At 48.2% G+C, this 15,039-nt stretch overlaps 6 protein-coding genes across 6 annotated transcripts; 4 read left to right on the top strand and 2 right to left on the bottom strand.

Moving 5' to 3' along the window:
• Nucleotides 1-201: 201 nt before the first annotated feature.
• On the top strand, nucleotides 202-2,514 carry LY89DRAFT_585188 (mitochondrial amino-acid acetyltransferase; the record flags this gene model as incomplete). The annotated part of the gene is made up of 3 exons (XM_018209312.1): nucleotides 202-255; nucleotides 304-480; nucleotides 538-2,514. 3 exons carry the CDS (start codon nucleotides 202-204, stop codon nucleotides 2,512-2,514), a joined length of 2,208 nt encoding a protein of 735 aa, XP_018071200.1.
• Nucleotides 2,515-2,928: 414 nt separating this feature from the next.
• Nucleotides 2,929-4,323, top strand: LY89DRAFT_684877 (uncharacterized protein). Its single transcript, XM_018214977.1, has 5 exons — nucleotides 2,929-2,998; nucleotides 3,091-3,163; nucleotides 3,216-3,298; nucleotides 3,370-3,964; nucleotides 4,012-4,323. Exons 1-5 carry the CDS (start codon nucleotides 2,964-2,966, stop codon nucleotides 4,171-4,173), a joined length of 948 nt encoding a protein of 315 aa, XP_018071199.1. The 5' UTR covers nucleotides 2,929-2,963; the 3' UTR covers nucleotides 4,174-4,323.
• Nucleotides 4,324-4,804: 481 nt separating this feature from the next.
• Nucleotides 4,805-6,702, top strand: LY89DRAFT_669291 (uncharacterized protein; the record flags this gene model as incomplete). The annotated part of the gene is made up of 6 exons (XM_018213086.1): nucleotides 4,805-5,088; nucleotides 5,192-5,238; nucleotides 5,284-5,412; nucleotides 5,554-5,867; nucleotides 5,918-6,051; nucleotides 6,081-6,702. The coding sequence occupies 6 exons, from the start codon at nucleotides 4,805-4,807 to the stop codon at nucleotides 6,700-6,702; spliced, it is 1,530 nt and encodes a 509-aa protein (XP_018071198.1).
• A 243-nt stretch (nucleotides 6,703-6,945) lies between these two features.
• Nucleotides 6,946-8,546, bottom strand: LY89DRAFT_782101 (DAK1/DegV-like protein). The gene is made up of 3 exons (XM_018222547.1): nucleotides 8,182-8,546; nucleotides 7,528-7,953; nucleotides 6,946-7,476 (listed from the first exon to the last, which is right to left on the bottom strand). The coding sequence occupies exons 1-3, from the start codon at nucleotides 8,391-8,393 to the stop codon at nucleotides 6,999-7,001; spliced, it is 1,116 nt and encodes a 371-aa protein (XP_018071197.1). The 5' UTR covers nucleotides 8,394-8,546; the 3' UTR covers nucleotides 6,946-6,998.
• Nucleotides 8,547-8,716: 170 nt separating this feature from the next.
• On the top strand, nucleotides 8,717-10,671 carry LY89DRAFT_616443 (Dak phosphatase). Its single transcript, XM_018210764.1, has 4 exons — nucleotides 8,717-9,264; nucleotides 9,311-9,603; nucleotides 9,655-9,985; nucleotides 10,060-10,671. Exons 1-4 carry the CDS (start codon nucleotides 8,792-8,794, stop codon nucleotides 10,520-10,522), a joined length of 1,560 nt encoding a protein of 519 aa, XP_018071196.1. The 5' UTR covers nucleotides 8,717-8,791; the 3' UTR covers nucleotides 10,523-10,671.
• Nucleotides 10,672-11,454: 783 nt separating this feature from the next.
• On the bottom strand, nucleotides 11,455-14,389 carry LY89DRAFT_66177 (uncharacterized protein). The gene is made up of 5 exons (XM_018212618.1): nucleotides 14,022-14,389; nucleotides 13,862-13,969; nucleotides 13,370-13,796; nucleotides 13,107-13,319; nucleotides 11,455-13,057 (listed from the first exon to the last, which is right to left on the bottom strand). The coding sequence occupies exons 1-5, from the start codon at nucleotides 14,168-14,170 to the stop codon at nucleotides 11,786-11,788; spliced, it is 2,169 nt and encodes a 722-aa protein (XP_018071195.1). The 5' UTR covers nucleotides 14,171-14,389; the 3' UTR covers nucleotides 11,455-11,785.
• Nucleotides 14,390-15,039: the final 650 nt, after the last annotated feature.

The following is a 15,039-nucleotide window of genomic DNA, read 5'->3' as shown; positions in this document are numbered from 1 at the left end:
GAACGTGGCGTTGACAATGAGCAGTGAAGCTTATCGATAAGAAAATTAGCTTCCGTTCCGATGCTCGGACGAAAAGATCAGCGAATTCCTTTGCAGCAAGCAAATTACCCCACGTCACGAGCCATGGTGAAATCCAATCCCTCTCCAACTTCATGATCATCTCATTATATTCTCTATTATAGTAGACCCTCAATATGCACAATGATCTTACCAGAAATAGCCTTGAAAAAGGGCAGACAAGTGGTTGGTCATAATGTGAGTCAGTCCTTGTTCTTGCGGTGAACATTCCCCTAATTCGAATAGATACAATCATGGGCGAAACAAAGCAAAGTCTGCAGAGGTAGTCTTGATAGTGATATACGTTGTTATGGCACCGAAAGAGGTCTAGCAACCCAATTAAGGGAGGAGCTTGCTAAGGAGCATGTGAAAGACCTCTCGAAACAGCAGAAGGCAAAGAAGGAAGCCAGAGCCATTGACAAGGTAATCAGCACTGTTCACCTTGACAATAAAGCTGTCCACCTCACTCACTACTGCTAGGATTTTTTCATGTCAGTTTTAGGCTCTTCTGCCACTAAAAGGGAAGCTAGATCATACCTGCAACGATTCACACCATCGAAAGACTCACAACTCAAACCGAAGTTTGTAGATACGAAACCTGTACGAGGAAATGAAGTCAACCTTGGTGGCTTGTATGGGCCTACAGCAGTCGAGCAGAGCCCTCAATTCATACAACAACCAGACCGGATAGCAAAGCTCCCAGTGGAATCACAACTGCATATTGCTTTGGTCAAACTTAGAGCACCACAAACTTTGGACGATGAAACCCTTACAGGGATTGGACGGACATTGTCACAACTAGGTAGACTGGGCTTGATCAGTGTGGTAGTCCTCGACTGTAATGTTGAGGCTACTCCTGTGTCTGGAAGACAAAGCCGTGAACCTGATTGGCGGCAATTGGAAACTGCACAAGCAAACAGACTTGTTGCTGCGATTGATGGCAGTGGAGAGGCCGATGCAAGGCTTGTGGACAATGTCATTGGAATATCTGAAAGTCCAGGGGCTCCAGCTTATGCTCAGACCAAAACGCATATCACCCTTCGAAAACTTCTCATGACTCCTTTGAGACGAGGAATCATACCCGTCATTCCTTCAGTCGGCTATACCGACGTTAGTCAGACAGCCGTCCCCGTTGATGCTTCTGATATCGTCTTGGCTCTTACAAAAGAACTTGCTGGAATTCCTTCTGCTCTTCTTCCAGATGAGGATCCAAACGATACACGAGACCGCCTCCGAGCTCTTCGTGAAGAAGTATCACTCGATCGACTCATCATCCTAGATCCATTAGGCGGTGTCCCTGCATTGGATCGGCCCAATGGTTACCATGTATTTTTGAACATGGAGCAAGAGTTTGAACCTGCCAAGGAACAGCTGCAGAAAGTCTTGCAAGAAAATGAAGAAGAGATGTCCTTGGGATCCGAGTCTATCAAACGGAAGGTTACTGATTTGGCCATGGGAAATCCATTCTCCAAATTTGCGGAGACCGAATTCGGGGTAGCAGGGCGATCAGTTGACGCTGGGTCTCTGCCAGAAATCAGAAGCAAATCCAAGACTGATACTTGGCATCATCTTCAGAATCTTCAACTCGTTCGCTCAGTCCTTGCCATGCTACCTCCCAGCTCGTCAGCATTATTGACAACACCTGAAGAGGCTGCAAACTCGGGCAAAGATGTGCCTTTTCAAGCTGCTCGAGTTGGGACCAGAAGGCAACGGAATCCTCTCATCCATAATCTACTTACAGACAAACCCGTGTTTTCTTCTTCATTGCCGGTCGGTCGCTTGGGCCCTCAAGTAGTAGTCACTGAACCGGTATCACCTGCTGAAAGCATCACACCAACCACGTTTGCAAAACATGGCATATCCGTTACGATCTTTCCAGACCCGAGGATAAGTCCTTGGGAGCCACCAATGCCAGGGAAGTCTCACCTGACGCTGACAGACTCACAAATTGACTTGCCTCGCCTGGTACATCTCATCGAGGACTCGTTTGGAAGAAAGCTTGATGTTGAAGACTATCTCAAACGTGTTGATGGCAGAATAGCTGGAGTAATCATCGCGGGAGAATATGAAGGCGGAGCTTTGTTGACATGGGAAACCCCCCCTGGCGTGGAGGACGATGGATCTCCAGAGAGCAGAGCACGAATGGTGCCATATCTTGATAAATTTGCAGTTTTGAAAAGAGCACAGGGAAGCGGAGGCGTTGCGGATTTGATATTCAAGGCAATGGTCCGGGATTGTTTCCCTGATGGCTGTGTTTGGCGCAGTAGGAGAAACAACCCAGTGAACAAGTGGTACTTTGAGAGATCTCGAGGCACTTGGAAGCTTCCTGGTACTGGATGGGCTATGTTCTGGACGACTCCGGAGTTGAGCATGGATAAGCAGCTCTTCTTGGATTACGAAGGAGTTTGTCGGGGCATAGAACCATCCTGGGCTGACAATAAGGCAGTCTTAGACTAGGTTCGAAAGCAAAATTGTTAACCAATCATATTTGATTGACTGCGCTGCTCGTGATTCTGCATGATATCCATGAAACATAGCCAGCTGTATTTTTGTAACCTCGACCTGAGGACAAGATAACCATGTGCCTTGTTATTAGCCCTAATTTGATCAAGGTGGTCACCCTCACATGAAATGCTCCCCACCCAAGGACTAATAAACAACACAAGACATCAGCCAAAAGAACCAATATCTCTAAGCATTACAACAATCAGGATTTGATATTTGTGTCGTAAGCCAACATAAATCTGCGTGAATCCTCCAAATCAGGACAGTCACTCGCTATCACGTGCAACGGATTACGAGGCTCGCCAATTCCTAAGAGCTCAAACGGCAGCCATCCGTCAACATAACTGCTCACCTCATAAGACCCATATTCATCAGACTACGTCGCATCTCTAATCGTCAAGATGGATAAAGTTTCAGCATTCGGAAAGAACTTCACGTAAGCCTTCCTATCGAGCTGGAATGCTCAAGTCAACACCAACTGCTATCTGGCTGCCTTGAAGCTATACGATGCTAACTATGGTTTCGCAGGGCCTCATTCACACCATTCGCCGCCCGCACACAGCAATATGTGAAGGAACAGCTTGGACAGGCTGAGGATAAGGTTGGAATAGCTTTGTAGCTTTGTGCTGGAGCTATATCTAATCTGCTTGCAGACCCAACTTCCCCCTGATTACATTGAATTGGAGAAGAGAGTCGATGCCTTGAAGCAAGTTCACCAGAAGATGCTACAAGTCACGTAAGTACTCTCTCTCTCTATATCCAGACTACATATCCAGAACGTTCGTAGCTGATGTCGTCTCTCCGCAGATCCCAATACTCCCACGAAGCATACGATTACCCTGCAAACATCAAGGAAAGCTTCGGTGATCTCGGTCGCACAGTCAGCGAGAAAGTCCACCTTCTATCTACTGCCACCTCCCCTGCCGAAGCTCAAGCTGCTCTCACTGCTCCTCCCTCTGCGAAGCCACAACCCAAGACATTCAACCATGCCATCGCGCGTGCCAGTCTGGCAAGCAGTCAACTCCTCCAACAACAAAACTCTGGGACTGGAGAGGATCCCCTTGCTACGGCTTTGGAGAAGTATGCATTGGCTAGTGAGCGTGTAGGTGAGGCTAGACTTGCTCAAGACTCCCAAATCCAGAGCCGTTTCCTTGCTGGTTGGAGCACGACTCTGAATACGAACTTGATGTTCGCAACCCGTGCCAGAAAGAGTGTCGAAAACTCAAGACTGATGCTCGATGCCGCCAAGGCAAAGGCTAAGACTGGCGGGTGGAAGCTTCCAGGGCAGAAGCCTACTGACCATGATGGCGAGGATCCTTCAGAGGAGGCTAGAGTTGAGATTGAGCAGGCTGAGGATGAGTTTGTTGGTCAAACTGAAGAAGCTGTTGGCGTCATGAAGAATGTGAGCAACCCAGTACCCCTTTAAAGTCTTGATACTGATTATCTTAGGTTCTCGATACCCCAGAACCCCTTCGTAACCTTGCTGATCTGATTGCCGCCCAACTCGAATACCATAAGAAGGCATATGAGATCCTCAGCGAGCTCGCGCCCGTTGTCGATGGTCTTCAAGTTGAGCAAGAAGTACGTCGGTCCGAGGCATTCTCCGCTTGATATGGTCGCTGATGAAGCATTTGCAGGCCAGCTACCGAAAGAGTCGTGAAGGAGCGTAGAATTTGCTCTGACTGGGGTGGCAGGAGACACAAGACTCATTCTCGTCAACGAGAAGCAGTGCGCATCTGTTTTGAATCTTTTCGCGGAGGGCTGGTAGCTACAGGCTATCTCGTTACGTTTCGGATCACTTTTTTCTTGGGCGTCGTTTTCCCCTGGTGTACTTCGAGACAATCGATGAGATTCCCCGTCTTCTTACTCTATACCAGTGTTTGTCTCTCAATTCAATAGCTTTTGCCACTAATACCCGCCTCCATATCTCACCATCCATGGGATATTGAAACCTTTGGAGAGAAGCACTCACGGATTGTAATCTGATTGTTTCCCTCTTTCCTATTTTGAGTTGGTGCTTGCAGCTTCCGCTGCACTATGACAAGCTTTCTGGCCACCACGAATCACACAGCTTTGATACATGGATCGTCATAAAACTCATCATCAGGGATTTCCAAAGCGAAGCACAAATCGTGCCATGCACACTAATTGTCTTTATTAATCGCCCTGAAGTTATCTTCCATCTCAATTCACATCCAATATGCTTTAAATTCTCCTTGTCATATTCCTCTCCCACCCCGATATGGCTTCCGCACCTCCAGCCCTTGACCTGTCCTCCGCCCCAGCAGAAGATCCTCCCAATCTCTCTGGTGGAGAAAAAGACGCAGAAGCAACACTGTCAGATCACCCCATAGCACCTGATCAATTCGACCCGAAATGGGAAACCGATAAATGGGAGATATGGAGCTACTATGCGTATTATATTGGGAATAATGGGTTGACGCTTTTTAATTTCGCGCCGACTGCTTTCCAGAATTTGTTGTATCAGGCTGCGGGGGATGGGACGAGTCTGAGGTTTGCGGGCAGGTGAGTGTTCTTGTAGAGGGGAGGGAGGAAAGAAGGTGAGGCTGATGGGATGTGTTAGAGAGAGGACGATTAATAGTATTGTGTTGTTGTCGAATGGGATTAGTTTTGCGCTACAGATCGTGGTATTCTTGTTTCTGGGCAGTTTTGCGGGTGAGTTTGATGTTCCGAGTTGAGGTTAAGTGCTGAAGAGAGTAGATTTCGGAACCTGGAGACCGAACATTCTGATTGTGCTATCTCTGGTTGCTTGGGGTATTGGGTTTGGATGGTTGGGTGTTCATGATGCGTCCAAGTGGGAAATTGCTACTGGGATGTACATCGTTGGGCGTAAGATTCAAACTTAACCACGTGGTGTGGGACTGACTTGATCAGTCATCGCATACCAAACAACCTTGACATTCTGGACTGCTGCGTATGTATCCAGACTGGAGACTTAATTCGAGAAGCTGACAATACGAAGCTTCCCAGGTCTAGCACGAAATACTCCTGAACTTCGCCATAAAGCAGAAGAGTATCAAGCCGGAGAAATTACTCGAGAACAATACGACTATGCAGACAGTCTAAAGAGGTCTGAACTGTCTAATATGGCGTTCTACATTCAGTCTCTCGGGGAGATCATCATCTTAGCAATCATTGTTGGGGTGCTTTTCGGTGTCAACGTCAATGCTTCAACCGCAAACAACAATTGGGGATTGTCGGTCCTTATTGCTTTTGCGACGGGTATGTGGGTCTTGCTAGCTATCCCATGGTTCCTGAAAGAAAAACGAAGAGCTGGTCAAGAGGTATGTACCCTCCATGTCTAACTCAATTCGAATACTGAAAGGAAGAGAAGATTCCACCCGGGATGAACATCATATCGGTGGGATTCTGGCAATTGTATCGAGCTCTCCGTCAAATCTGGCATCTCAAGCAATCCCTAATATACCTCATCGGCTATTTTCTCCTTGGAGACTCACTTAACACAAAGTAACTGTCATCGCTACGCTGCAAAACAGCATTGTAGCCTACAACACCCTTGAACTAACCTACTTGTTCATCGTCGGTATAGCCGCGCAAGCCATCGGCATCTACTCCTTCTGGTGGGCCCAACGCCACTACCGCCTCTCCACCAAAACCATGTTCAACATCGTCGCCTTCGGGATCATCATCCTCGATTTCTGGGGTATGATCGGGATCTGGACTCAAAAATTCGGCTTCCACCACGTCTGGGAAGTCTGGCTCTACCAAGTGTATTACGGGCTCTTCGTCTGTCCTTGGTATTCCTACTCTCAAATCATGATTTCGGAAGTCACGCCCAGAGGAAGGGAATTCTTGTTCTTTAGCCTGTTTAGTATTATTGGGAAGACGAGTAGCTTTATTGGACCCCTCGTTAGCTCGGCGATTATCGATGCGAGTCCGAACGGGAATAATTCTACGCCGTTTTACTTTTTGACGGGGTTGAGTGCTGTTAGTTTCTTGGTGTTGGTGTTGTTTGTGGATTTGGAAAAGAGTCGTAGGGAACAGGAGGCGTTTTTGGAGAAGGAGGAGGAAGCGAGGAGGAAATTGGTGGGTGTTAGTGGAGAGGTTGTGGAAGATGATGTTATGCCTAGTGGAGGAGATGAGGAGAAGAAGGGATGAATAACATGTTGGGCCGATAGACTTACACTTATGACAGTTCATAAATTCCTCAGTGTTCTTACAGCTGGGGGGAGTCCAGTCTCTATGATTGATTCAGACATTGTGCTTATTAAAACTCATGAGACAGTGTCGGCAATCTTGGGAATTTGAAGTATCAAAGCTCTCGCCTACATTATCTCTGCAACAGGTTAAATGTATTTGGAAGGACATTGTATGACTTCTTGCGAAATTAAAGAAAGTAAGACTCGATTGCTATGCAGACATGACTATTACATCACTTCCCTTCTCAAACCCTTTTATTGCCTCCAAGCAGCAGTCTCAACCTTCCTATCCCAGCACCTCAATGCCTCCTCCCTACTCAGTGGGCCCTTCTCCCCCTCACCTGGCAGCCTCCAAACCGTAAACCCGAACCCACTCTGCTTCAAACTTGTTACCATTGGCCCCAATGTCAACCTCACAACCTCAATACCCTGACTTTTCAACTCCTCAATAGCTAACTCAGCAAATCTAGCTAGTACCTCATCCGAAGTACTCCCTGAACTATTGACTAGCAGAACAACTTCCTCTTTTCCGCCTTTGTTGAAAGGGATGAATGCCCGGTCGGAGTCAGATGTGTCTGTTAAGAGCGCAATCATTTCTTTGATCAAAGCTTCCGGGCTGGGAACGGGTGATATTTGGCGGAGACCTGGTTCGCCGTGGCAGCCCAGACCGAGTTCGATGGTTGAGGGAGGGAGGGTCTGGATTTCTGTTATGATGTTGTTCGGGAGTGCTACTCTACATTATATCATCTCAGAATTGTCTTTTTGCAGGGAGAGTAGAACTTACCGATCAAAAGCAACAGCAATAGTGCCCGAATTCCCAGCAATATAGTCCATCACATCACCAACTCTCTCAAGACTCTCTCCTCTGTCAGCCAATGCACACACGATTTTTAATCCTACTACATGACCACTCAATCCTCTCCTCCCTACCTTCCCACCTTTCTTCCTACCGACAGCAACATCGTCTCCGATTGGAATGAAGCGGACTTTATATCCTGCTGCCGTGGCGCGTGTTATGGCTAATCCGGCATTCAGGATATCACCTGTGTAGTTTCCGCAGACGATCAAAGTACCTGGAGAAGAGCCTGGAGTGGGTTGGCAGACCTGGATGGCGCGGAAGATTTGAGCAGCAGTTGGAGAAGCGAATATGTTTCCAGAGACAGAACAGGAGAGGAAGGATGGCCCGACAAAGCCGGAAAACATAGGTTCGCTATGTTAAAAAATTAATGAATGTTCAAAATTTGTTTTTAGAAAATGAGAGTGAAACTGATGGGAAGATTCTGGGTGATTGAGGTGAAGGTGAAAAAGCTTTGTATGCTCGGACATTGACAACAATGGAATTGTACCACAATCTCTCAGAGCTTCAGCATCTGCGAATGTCCTTTCGAATCCCAGAATTTTAAGTCTCCAGAATGTCCAAATAAAAGTTCACACTTACTGTCCACCTCCAGCAAACCCAATTGTTGTTACATGATCTCTCCGAAAGCTCTCCAAATCACTCCGATACACAATCTTATGTGCAACCTCATAAGAAAGGGTTGGATTGTGTTCCGTTAAGCCAATAGCCGCTTCATTAATCGCGTCCGCAGGATCATTGATGAAATGAAAAGTTTCCTTCGTTGGCTGTTTCGTTTGTGTTTCTGTCGCCATTTTCTTTTATGTGAGGGGTCGAGATGTGGGGTTGCGGGGTAGTTCCTCAATCATCAAGTTGAATATTGCGGTTTTGTATGGGAGGGAAATGGATTTTATATGACTATGAAGATGAGGAGAAACAGAGATTGTTGAGGGAAGGTAAAGCGAAAGAAGGGGAGAGAAATTTACATACAAGGAAGGGTCGTATGGGTTCTTGGGAAGCTGTACCCCATATTTCTTGGCAGGATTGCCTGTTTGGGCATTCCGAGGTGGGGAAGCTCTGGCCCTGGATATTTTTAGGGTCGTTGCACGAGAGCAGATGGCATTCTTTCAGACCACATCTTGAGCTTTTCTCTTCTTTTGAGCAGTTTCAAAATTCTCTTTCGCATTGAGAACTCTTTTTACGAACTACAATAATGTCTCTTGTCGTCGACCAAACACTTCCTTACACACACCAGCAACTCCAATTCGATGACCCAAATCGATGGAGTAGACTATTTCCCTTGATGCGACCTTCAGTCAGGGCAATTGATATATCAAACGGGCAAACTGTGGTCATTGATACTTCTCTCGTCAAAAGTAAAGATGTCTTGATTGCAGCTATTGGAAGCTTGGGGGCTTTCTCAAGCAAGATATTGAGCGAGTCTCATCTGGCAACTTTCACTTCCGAGTCAACTGGCAAAACTATTACTTCTGCTGAAGACATCTCAAAAGTTTTGAAGGAGAATGGATTTACCACTGAAAACGGTTTGGTTGTCGTGAGATCTACCTCGAAGAAGCTGGATTTGGAATTTAGAGCAGAGAGCAAAGTCCTGGAAGTTGCTGTTATTGAGGAGTTGGAACTTGATCATATCTTATCCTTATTGTCAGCGACTCAGCCCAAAGTCAAGTAAGTGTACCCTCCTTCTAGATGTGAATGATGCTAATGAATTCAGAGCATCTTTGGAGGAGACAAAAGCCGTGCTCGAGCATTTTATCAAATCTGCCACAAAGACCAATTCAACTTTTCATGAGAAGAAAGCTGGAAACGGTCCCTCAGTTGTTCACACTGTTGGAACTGCAGAATTTAACTCCGCGAAGAAGGCTATAGACAAAGATCTAGCCCATCTCCTGAGTCTCAAACCTTCTCACGCGGAGGATGTTGTCTATTCTGTCCATTTCTCAGACATTAATGGTCTTTCTCGTCTAGAGAACAATATTCTGGCTCATGAAATTTCAGAATACTTTGGTACGAATATAATATTCACCTAAAGAAGAGATATGAGCTAACAATATCTAGCCAAGAAAAACCTGCCACTCCACCTCACTCAATCTAGCATCAGCAATCCTCATCCCCTCGCCCGCGGGTGGTCCATTTCTCTGACCACAATCCCTCTCACATATCTCTCTCCACAGCAAAAGCCTACTTCTCCACTATCAAACACCTCATCCCAACCATCGACTACCAACAATTCCGTCTCAGCCTCCAAATCCCAACCTGGTCTCCAATTTTCGGCTCCCCTCCTCCACAAAATCATCACCGCCGGCTGCGAAAACCTCATTAGAACCGAGCCCCTAATCACCGAATACGACACCATAGTCGGCGACGGCGACTGCGGCTACACTCTCCGGTAAGCCACCAGAGTTCTAATTCTCCATCCTCTTACCTCCCCACCTTCCCCAACCAGATACTAATTCACCCCAGCGACGGCGCCAAACAAGTCCTCGCCTTCATCTCCCTCCCAACCACAAACCTCTCCCACCTCCCCCCAACCCTCTCCTCCCTCGTCGAACTCCTCGAAATCTCCATGGGCGGCACCTCCGGCGCCCTATACTGCATCTTCCTCTCCTCGCTCTCGAACCACCTCTCCGTCTCTCCCGACCTCTCTACCGCCCTATCAGGCGCTTTGACCGATCTCCTGCGGTACACGCGAGCCAGACGGGGCGATAGGACGTGTCTAGATTGTTTGATCCCGTTTGTCGAAACACTGGGAAAGGGAGCAGCAGAAGCGTTGGAGGAGGCGAGGAAGGGAGTCGAGGGCACGAAGAGGATGGAGGCTATGGTTGGGAGGAGTAGTTATCTGGATGAGAGTGCGACGAGGGGAGTTCCGGATCCAGGGGCGTATGGGCTGCTGATGTTGCTGGAGGGGATGGTCAGTGCGTTGTAGGAACGGCCATTTTTGTAATTTAAAGTCTGGTTGTGGTTTCAAACATCGAATCTAAGGAAGGCTCCCGCTCTCGGCACTTTCTTTGAGGTAGATGGATGTCCAACTAAAGAAAGGTCATTCTCATGACTTAAAGTACTGCCGTGATTTGGATCATCGACTTAAAGAAGATTTTCTATTCCTAGTCTCTCTTCTTGGGCTTTGCCTTTCCTTCCGTCCCTGGTATGGAACAGCTTCCTCTGTCTCATCTATTCAATCACGCTCATGGCGGTCTAGACGCTGGGATGGCCAAGAACACCAGCGTGCGTGATGTTCATCTATCGTTCGATCCAATGTGAGAAAGCTCGACCCCGGGCCACTTGGGACATTCATTTCATGGACAAGCTCCAAAGTCGAAAAGCCTGTTGCCATATAAAAGACCGACCAAGGAACAGACAATGTGCTGATACTAAAGCTTGAACTTCAAGCTCGTTAGCCTAGCTATGAAGGGTAGGAGTGGACTTACTATGAACACTACGGACGGGAACTCTTCGCCACGACAGTAGTACACTAAGTTTGAGATAGGAGTTCGGGGATCCTGACAGCTGATAAGTATTGCAGGACATCTCGGGGCCAAAACTCCTGCTATGAGCTGGGACATCGAATTCGCGAAAGTTCTCACGTTCAGCTTCCTTAAGCTGTTTTTAAGGTTGATAATTAAACAAATAACGGTTACTTCCAAGTGTTTAAGTCCTGCCGTGATTCAGAACGTTGACTCCCGGCAAATGTCCCACTAAAGAACAATGATTGTCTTACTCTGAAGTCTGGCTATGTTTTAGAACATTAACTCCCAACAAATGTCCCACTAAAGAACAGTGATTTAGCTACTTTGAAGTCCTGCCCTAGATTGGAACATTAACTCCCGGCAAATGTCCCACTAAAGAACGGTGATTTTCAAACTTTGAAATCCTGCCGCAATCTTAAACGCAGAAAAACTGAAAGATTGTCGGACTCTCACTCGAACCAAATCACCAACCTCCAGATAAACATTTTCAAACCTTAAACCCCTACCCTGATCCGGACACTCGCACCTCACTTTCACATCATCTACATCCCATCCCACCTTCAGAGCATAAACCATAAGTCATTATCATATTAATCATAAAGCTCATTCCATCTCATCTCAATTCCAATCACTCACGCACTCAATCCACAGAACCAAACGCCTCAACCATGCAAATGCTCGCTCTAAAGACCCCCACCCATCCTTTCCCCAACCAATCTCGGCTATACATTCGCAGCCTCCAACGCCTCCGCAACCTTACTATTCCGCTCCTCGACATCCACCTTTGACGAAGTTTGCTCTTCCCACTCCTTCGCCGCTTCATCCGGCACAGCTGCAGCGGCAACAGGAACAGGAACAGGCACATCCTCATCAACCGCCTCATGAAACTTCGACGGCACGGGATAACGATGCACAGGCGTTGCATGCTCCTCCTTCTTCGGACTCTCCGCATCAAACAAACTCTCCTTATAACTCTCATTCGTCTTCGGCCTCTCCTCTTTCTCCACCACCGGTGGTGGTCTCGGGAGATTCTCCTTCTCCTTCTTCGGCTGTTGCTGCTGCACCACAGGCGCAGCATTCCTCCCCCACCCCGCCTTCCTCTTCTCCCCCATCCACGTGCCCCAACTGCCGATATACGCCCCCGCTTTACTCGACACGCTCTGCACCGTCTGCCTCGCGCCATTCAGATCCGGGGCCTGGAACCCCGGGCTCGGAAGCCCGTTCCGCTCCGCCTCTCGTTTGGCTTCTTCGTGTTTCCTCCGCTGAGATTCTCGCAAGGCTTCCATATCCGCGTATAGTTTATTAAACACCGTACTCGCCTTCTCTTTGCCCGCCGCTAGATTCCGGCCCAGGACTTCTTTGCCGACCGCGAATCGCTCGTCGAGATGGAATTCCTTGACCTGTTCTGAGAGTCTCCTCTGCACGTCTTCGATCGTTAGCCCGCCTGCGCAAGGATGCTTAGGCTCGACGATGTCAAAGAGGTGGGAATCGGTGTAGCGGTCCCAGATGCGGTAATTCTCGGACCGCGACCACGCTTCTATCCAATCTGCGCCAAAATCGGTAGAAGGGTCGCCTTCGACTTGAGGGAGCATGACGTTGGGGTTGTGGGCGTGGTGTTGCATGTAATTGTGGCATTTGACGGCGGAGATGAGGGAGAGTAGGTACTCTTCGAATTGGAGACGGATGAATTCCTCGGAGCCGACGTAGCCCATGGTCTTGGGACGGCCGGGGTTGGCATCGTCCCAGGTTTCGTTTACGGATTGGGTTATGAAGTCGATCCAGCGGCGGTCAGCTATGGAGAGAGCGAGAGCCGCTCGGAGGGAGCTGGAGGTTATATTGATGGTTGTGTTGTCGAGGTTGATCAGGATGTCGCTGTAGCGGTCTTTTTGCTGGAGTAAGAGGGAATTGGTTGAGCCGACTATATATGATTTTGTGCCGTAGTCTGCTAGGATATCGAGTTGTTGTAAAGGGGTATAGGGACCGAATAGACTTCCCTATGACTCTATTAAAAAAGTTCCCCACACCAGTTGAAAAGAACATTACCTTTCCGAAAATCTGTAAAGGCAACCCCATATAATTCAACAAAGAACTCCTATCACTCGTCTTCAAACTCGTCGGCTTCGACATATGCTTCTCATACCCATCCAACTCCGGATCCGCACAGTCCTGCAAATTCCTTATAAGACCCGGAATCAACGATATGAGCGAAAACTGCATCATACACAACCTCTCACACCTACTCCCAAAGAACAACATCTGTCCCCATCATTAGGCCCCTCCCTATTGACAAAAAAGGGGCAGCTCACCTTAGGCTGCAACAAACAGCACTTAAACAGCACCAAAGTCTGCCACTTAAACTCCCTAACCAACTCCCTCAAACTCATCCCCAGATACTCCTCCCGATCCTCCTCCCCCTGCCCCACACCCCTCTCCTTTTCCTCCCTCAAGCTCTCCTGGAACCGCTTCAGGATCTCCGTATCGCCAAACTCCCTTTGCGCGAACCACGCCGTGGTCACGACCCCCAACCGCTCCCGCAGCATGCCGAAAAACTGCGGCGAGTCCGCGATCACCACGACGGCTTTCTGCACCGTGGAGCGGGTCACGTCCGCGGGGCGGTTGAGCAGCGCCGAGGCATCCATTTGCCGCGTGCAGGAGATGCCGAAGAGGGAGGTGGCAGGGAGGGACTTGGTCGCGGGCCGGAGGAGCGTGAAGTAGGAGAAATCTTCTGTGCTTCTGTTGGGTCCCATGTCTGTCAGCAATTTGGCCAAGTTGGTAAAGAAGGAGAGTGAGGGACTTACGCATGGGCGCCATCAGAGAGAGCCATGAAGGGGAGGAGAGGCCATTCATTGTCGATAGCTGGGTCAGAGCCCTCTTCTGCACCGAACCAATTCTCGACTTCGGGGCCTCTGTGTTCGATTAGCATCGTGCTATTGCCCTCAGGTGGGATACCAAGCTCACCTCGCATGGTGAAAGCCCACGACCGTAACAAGAGGAACGAAGCCCGCTGAAGCTGCATTCCCATTCTTCGTCACAGGCTCCTCGATCGGCATCGTCGTCGCCTCTGCCGCAGGGGACAGATCCACGGTCTCTAGATCCGCATCTGCCATCTTTCGTCGTTGCGCTGTCTCAATCCCAATTCGCAGTCTGACACCACCTCAAAACTTCAGCCGCTTCTGCTAATAAATCGAAACTCGTTCGCCCAGCGTTCCTAGCACATATTGTTCCCTCTTCTTCCAGGATCGCAATTCGAGTATTCGTGAACGCCCTGCTTGTTCGAATCCTAGTTGCCCTCTCGTACCACCTCAAAAAAATAAAAGAAAAAGGTTCAGGTTACCCCTCGTTCAATCCCACTCGACAAGAAACCTAAAGACCCCTATCCTATTCTTGATCCCCAAGTAAAATCGAGCTCTTACTGTACTCTCCTCAACAATAAGCGGTCAATGGCGGAAATAAATAAATATCGTCTTTCGAGTCCGCCCCTTCAATTGAAATTGCGAATCGAATGAGACGAGCAACATGTAAGGCCAGCAAATCCCGCTGCGATCATGCAGCTTGGCTGGACGCCAATCACTTCCGGGCTATCCTTGGTTGGGACGCTTGATGGCCACGTGATCGGTGCTATTTTGGGTAAAGTGGTGATGATGCTTGGCCGAGTATCGAGTTTGCAGTACAGTGGAAAGGTTTATGTATTATGGGAGGGGAAATGGTATCGTGATTAGGATGGAGAATTTTTGCCACATGTGTCAGACGTGGAGCGAGGATGGTGTATGTGAATGCAAAGCTCTTGGATGAGTTTCTGGCTTCACGGCTAGTGTGTGTTACAAGGTGGGCTATGAGGTGAAGCGATTAACAGGATAAGAGTTGTTGCTATTCTTGATTATCACTGTCTTTGATGAATGATTCCCATGAAGATCTTATACGAAGTGACTCTATTGTCTCAAAGGCCGGAGAAGTTTCTCCGGCTTTTGAGGAAACA

This window comes from Mollisia scopiformis (genome assembly GCF_001500285.1).
Source record: "Mollisia scopiformis unplaced genomic scaffold LY89scaffold_12, whole genome shotgun sequence".
NCBI lineage: Eukaryota > Fungi > Ascomycota > Leotiomycetes > Helotiales > Mollisiaceae > Mollisia > Mollisia scopiformis.
Note: the sequence above shows the minus strand (reverse complement) of the source record. Positions and strands in the feature narration are given on the sequence as shown.

Bases quoted from the DNA above. Each gene is read 5' to 3' on its own strand.
- LY89DRAFT_616443 (XM_018210764.1), top strand. From the start codon at position 8,792: ATGTCTCTTGTCGTCGACCAAACACTTCCTTACACACACCAGCAACTC. The intron at 9,265-9,310 runs GTAAGTGTACCC...TAATGAATTCAG, and splicing joins GCGACTCAGCCCAAAGTCAA to AGCATCTTTGGAGGAGACAA. The intron at 9,604-9,654 runs GTACGAATATAA...AACAATATCTAG, and splicing joins TGAAATTTCAGAATACTTTG to CCAAGAAAAACCTGCCACTC.
- LY89DRAFT_782101 (XM_018222547.1), bottom strand. From the start codon at position 8,393: ATGGCGACAGAAACACAAACGAAACAGCCAACGAAGGAAACTTTTCAT. The intron at 7,954-8,181 runs GTAAGTGTGAAC...TTTTTAACATAG, and splicing joins GGGTTTGCTGGAGGTGGACA to CGAACCTATGTTTTCCGGCT. The intron at 7,477-7,527 runs GTAAGTTCTACT...GATATAATGTAG, and splicing joins ATTGCTGTTGCTTTTGATCG to AGTAGCACTCCCGAACAACA.
- LY89DRAFT_684877 (XM_018214977.1), top strand. From the start codon at position 2,964: ATGGATAAAGTTTCAGCATTCGGAAAGAACTTCAC. The intron at 3,164-3,215 runs GTTGGAATAGCT...ATCTGCTTGCAG, and splicing joins TTGGACAGGCTGAGGATAAG to ACCCAACTTCCCCCTGATTA. The intron at 3,965-4,011 runs GTGAGCAACCCA...TGATTATCTTAG, and splicing joins CTGTTGGCGTCATGAAGAAT to GTTCTCGATACCCCAGAACC.
- LY89DRAFT_66177 (XM_018212618.1), bottom strand. From the start codon at position 14,170: ATGGCAGATGCGGATCTAGAGACCGTGGATCTGTCCCCTGCGGCAGAG. The intron at 13,970-14,021 runs GTGAGCTTGGTA...AATCGAACACAG, and splicing joins GTGGGCTTTCACCATGCGAG to AGGCCCCGAAGTCGAGAATT. The intron at 13,058-13,106 runs GTAATGTTCTTT...ATAGAGTCATAG, and splicing joins CTTTACAGATTTTCGGAAAG to GGAAGTCTATTCGGTCCCTA.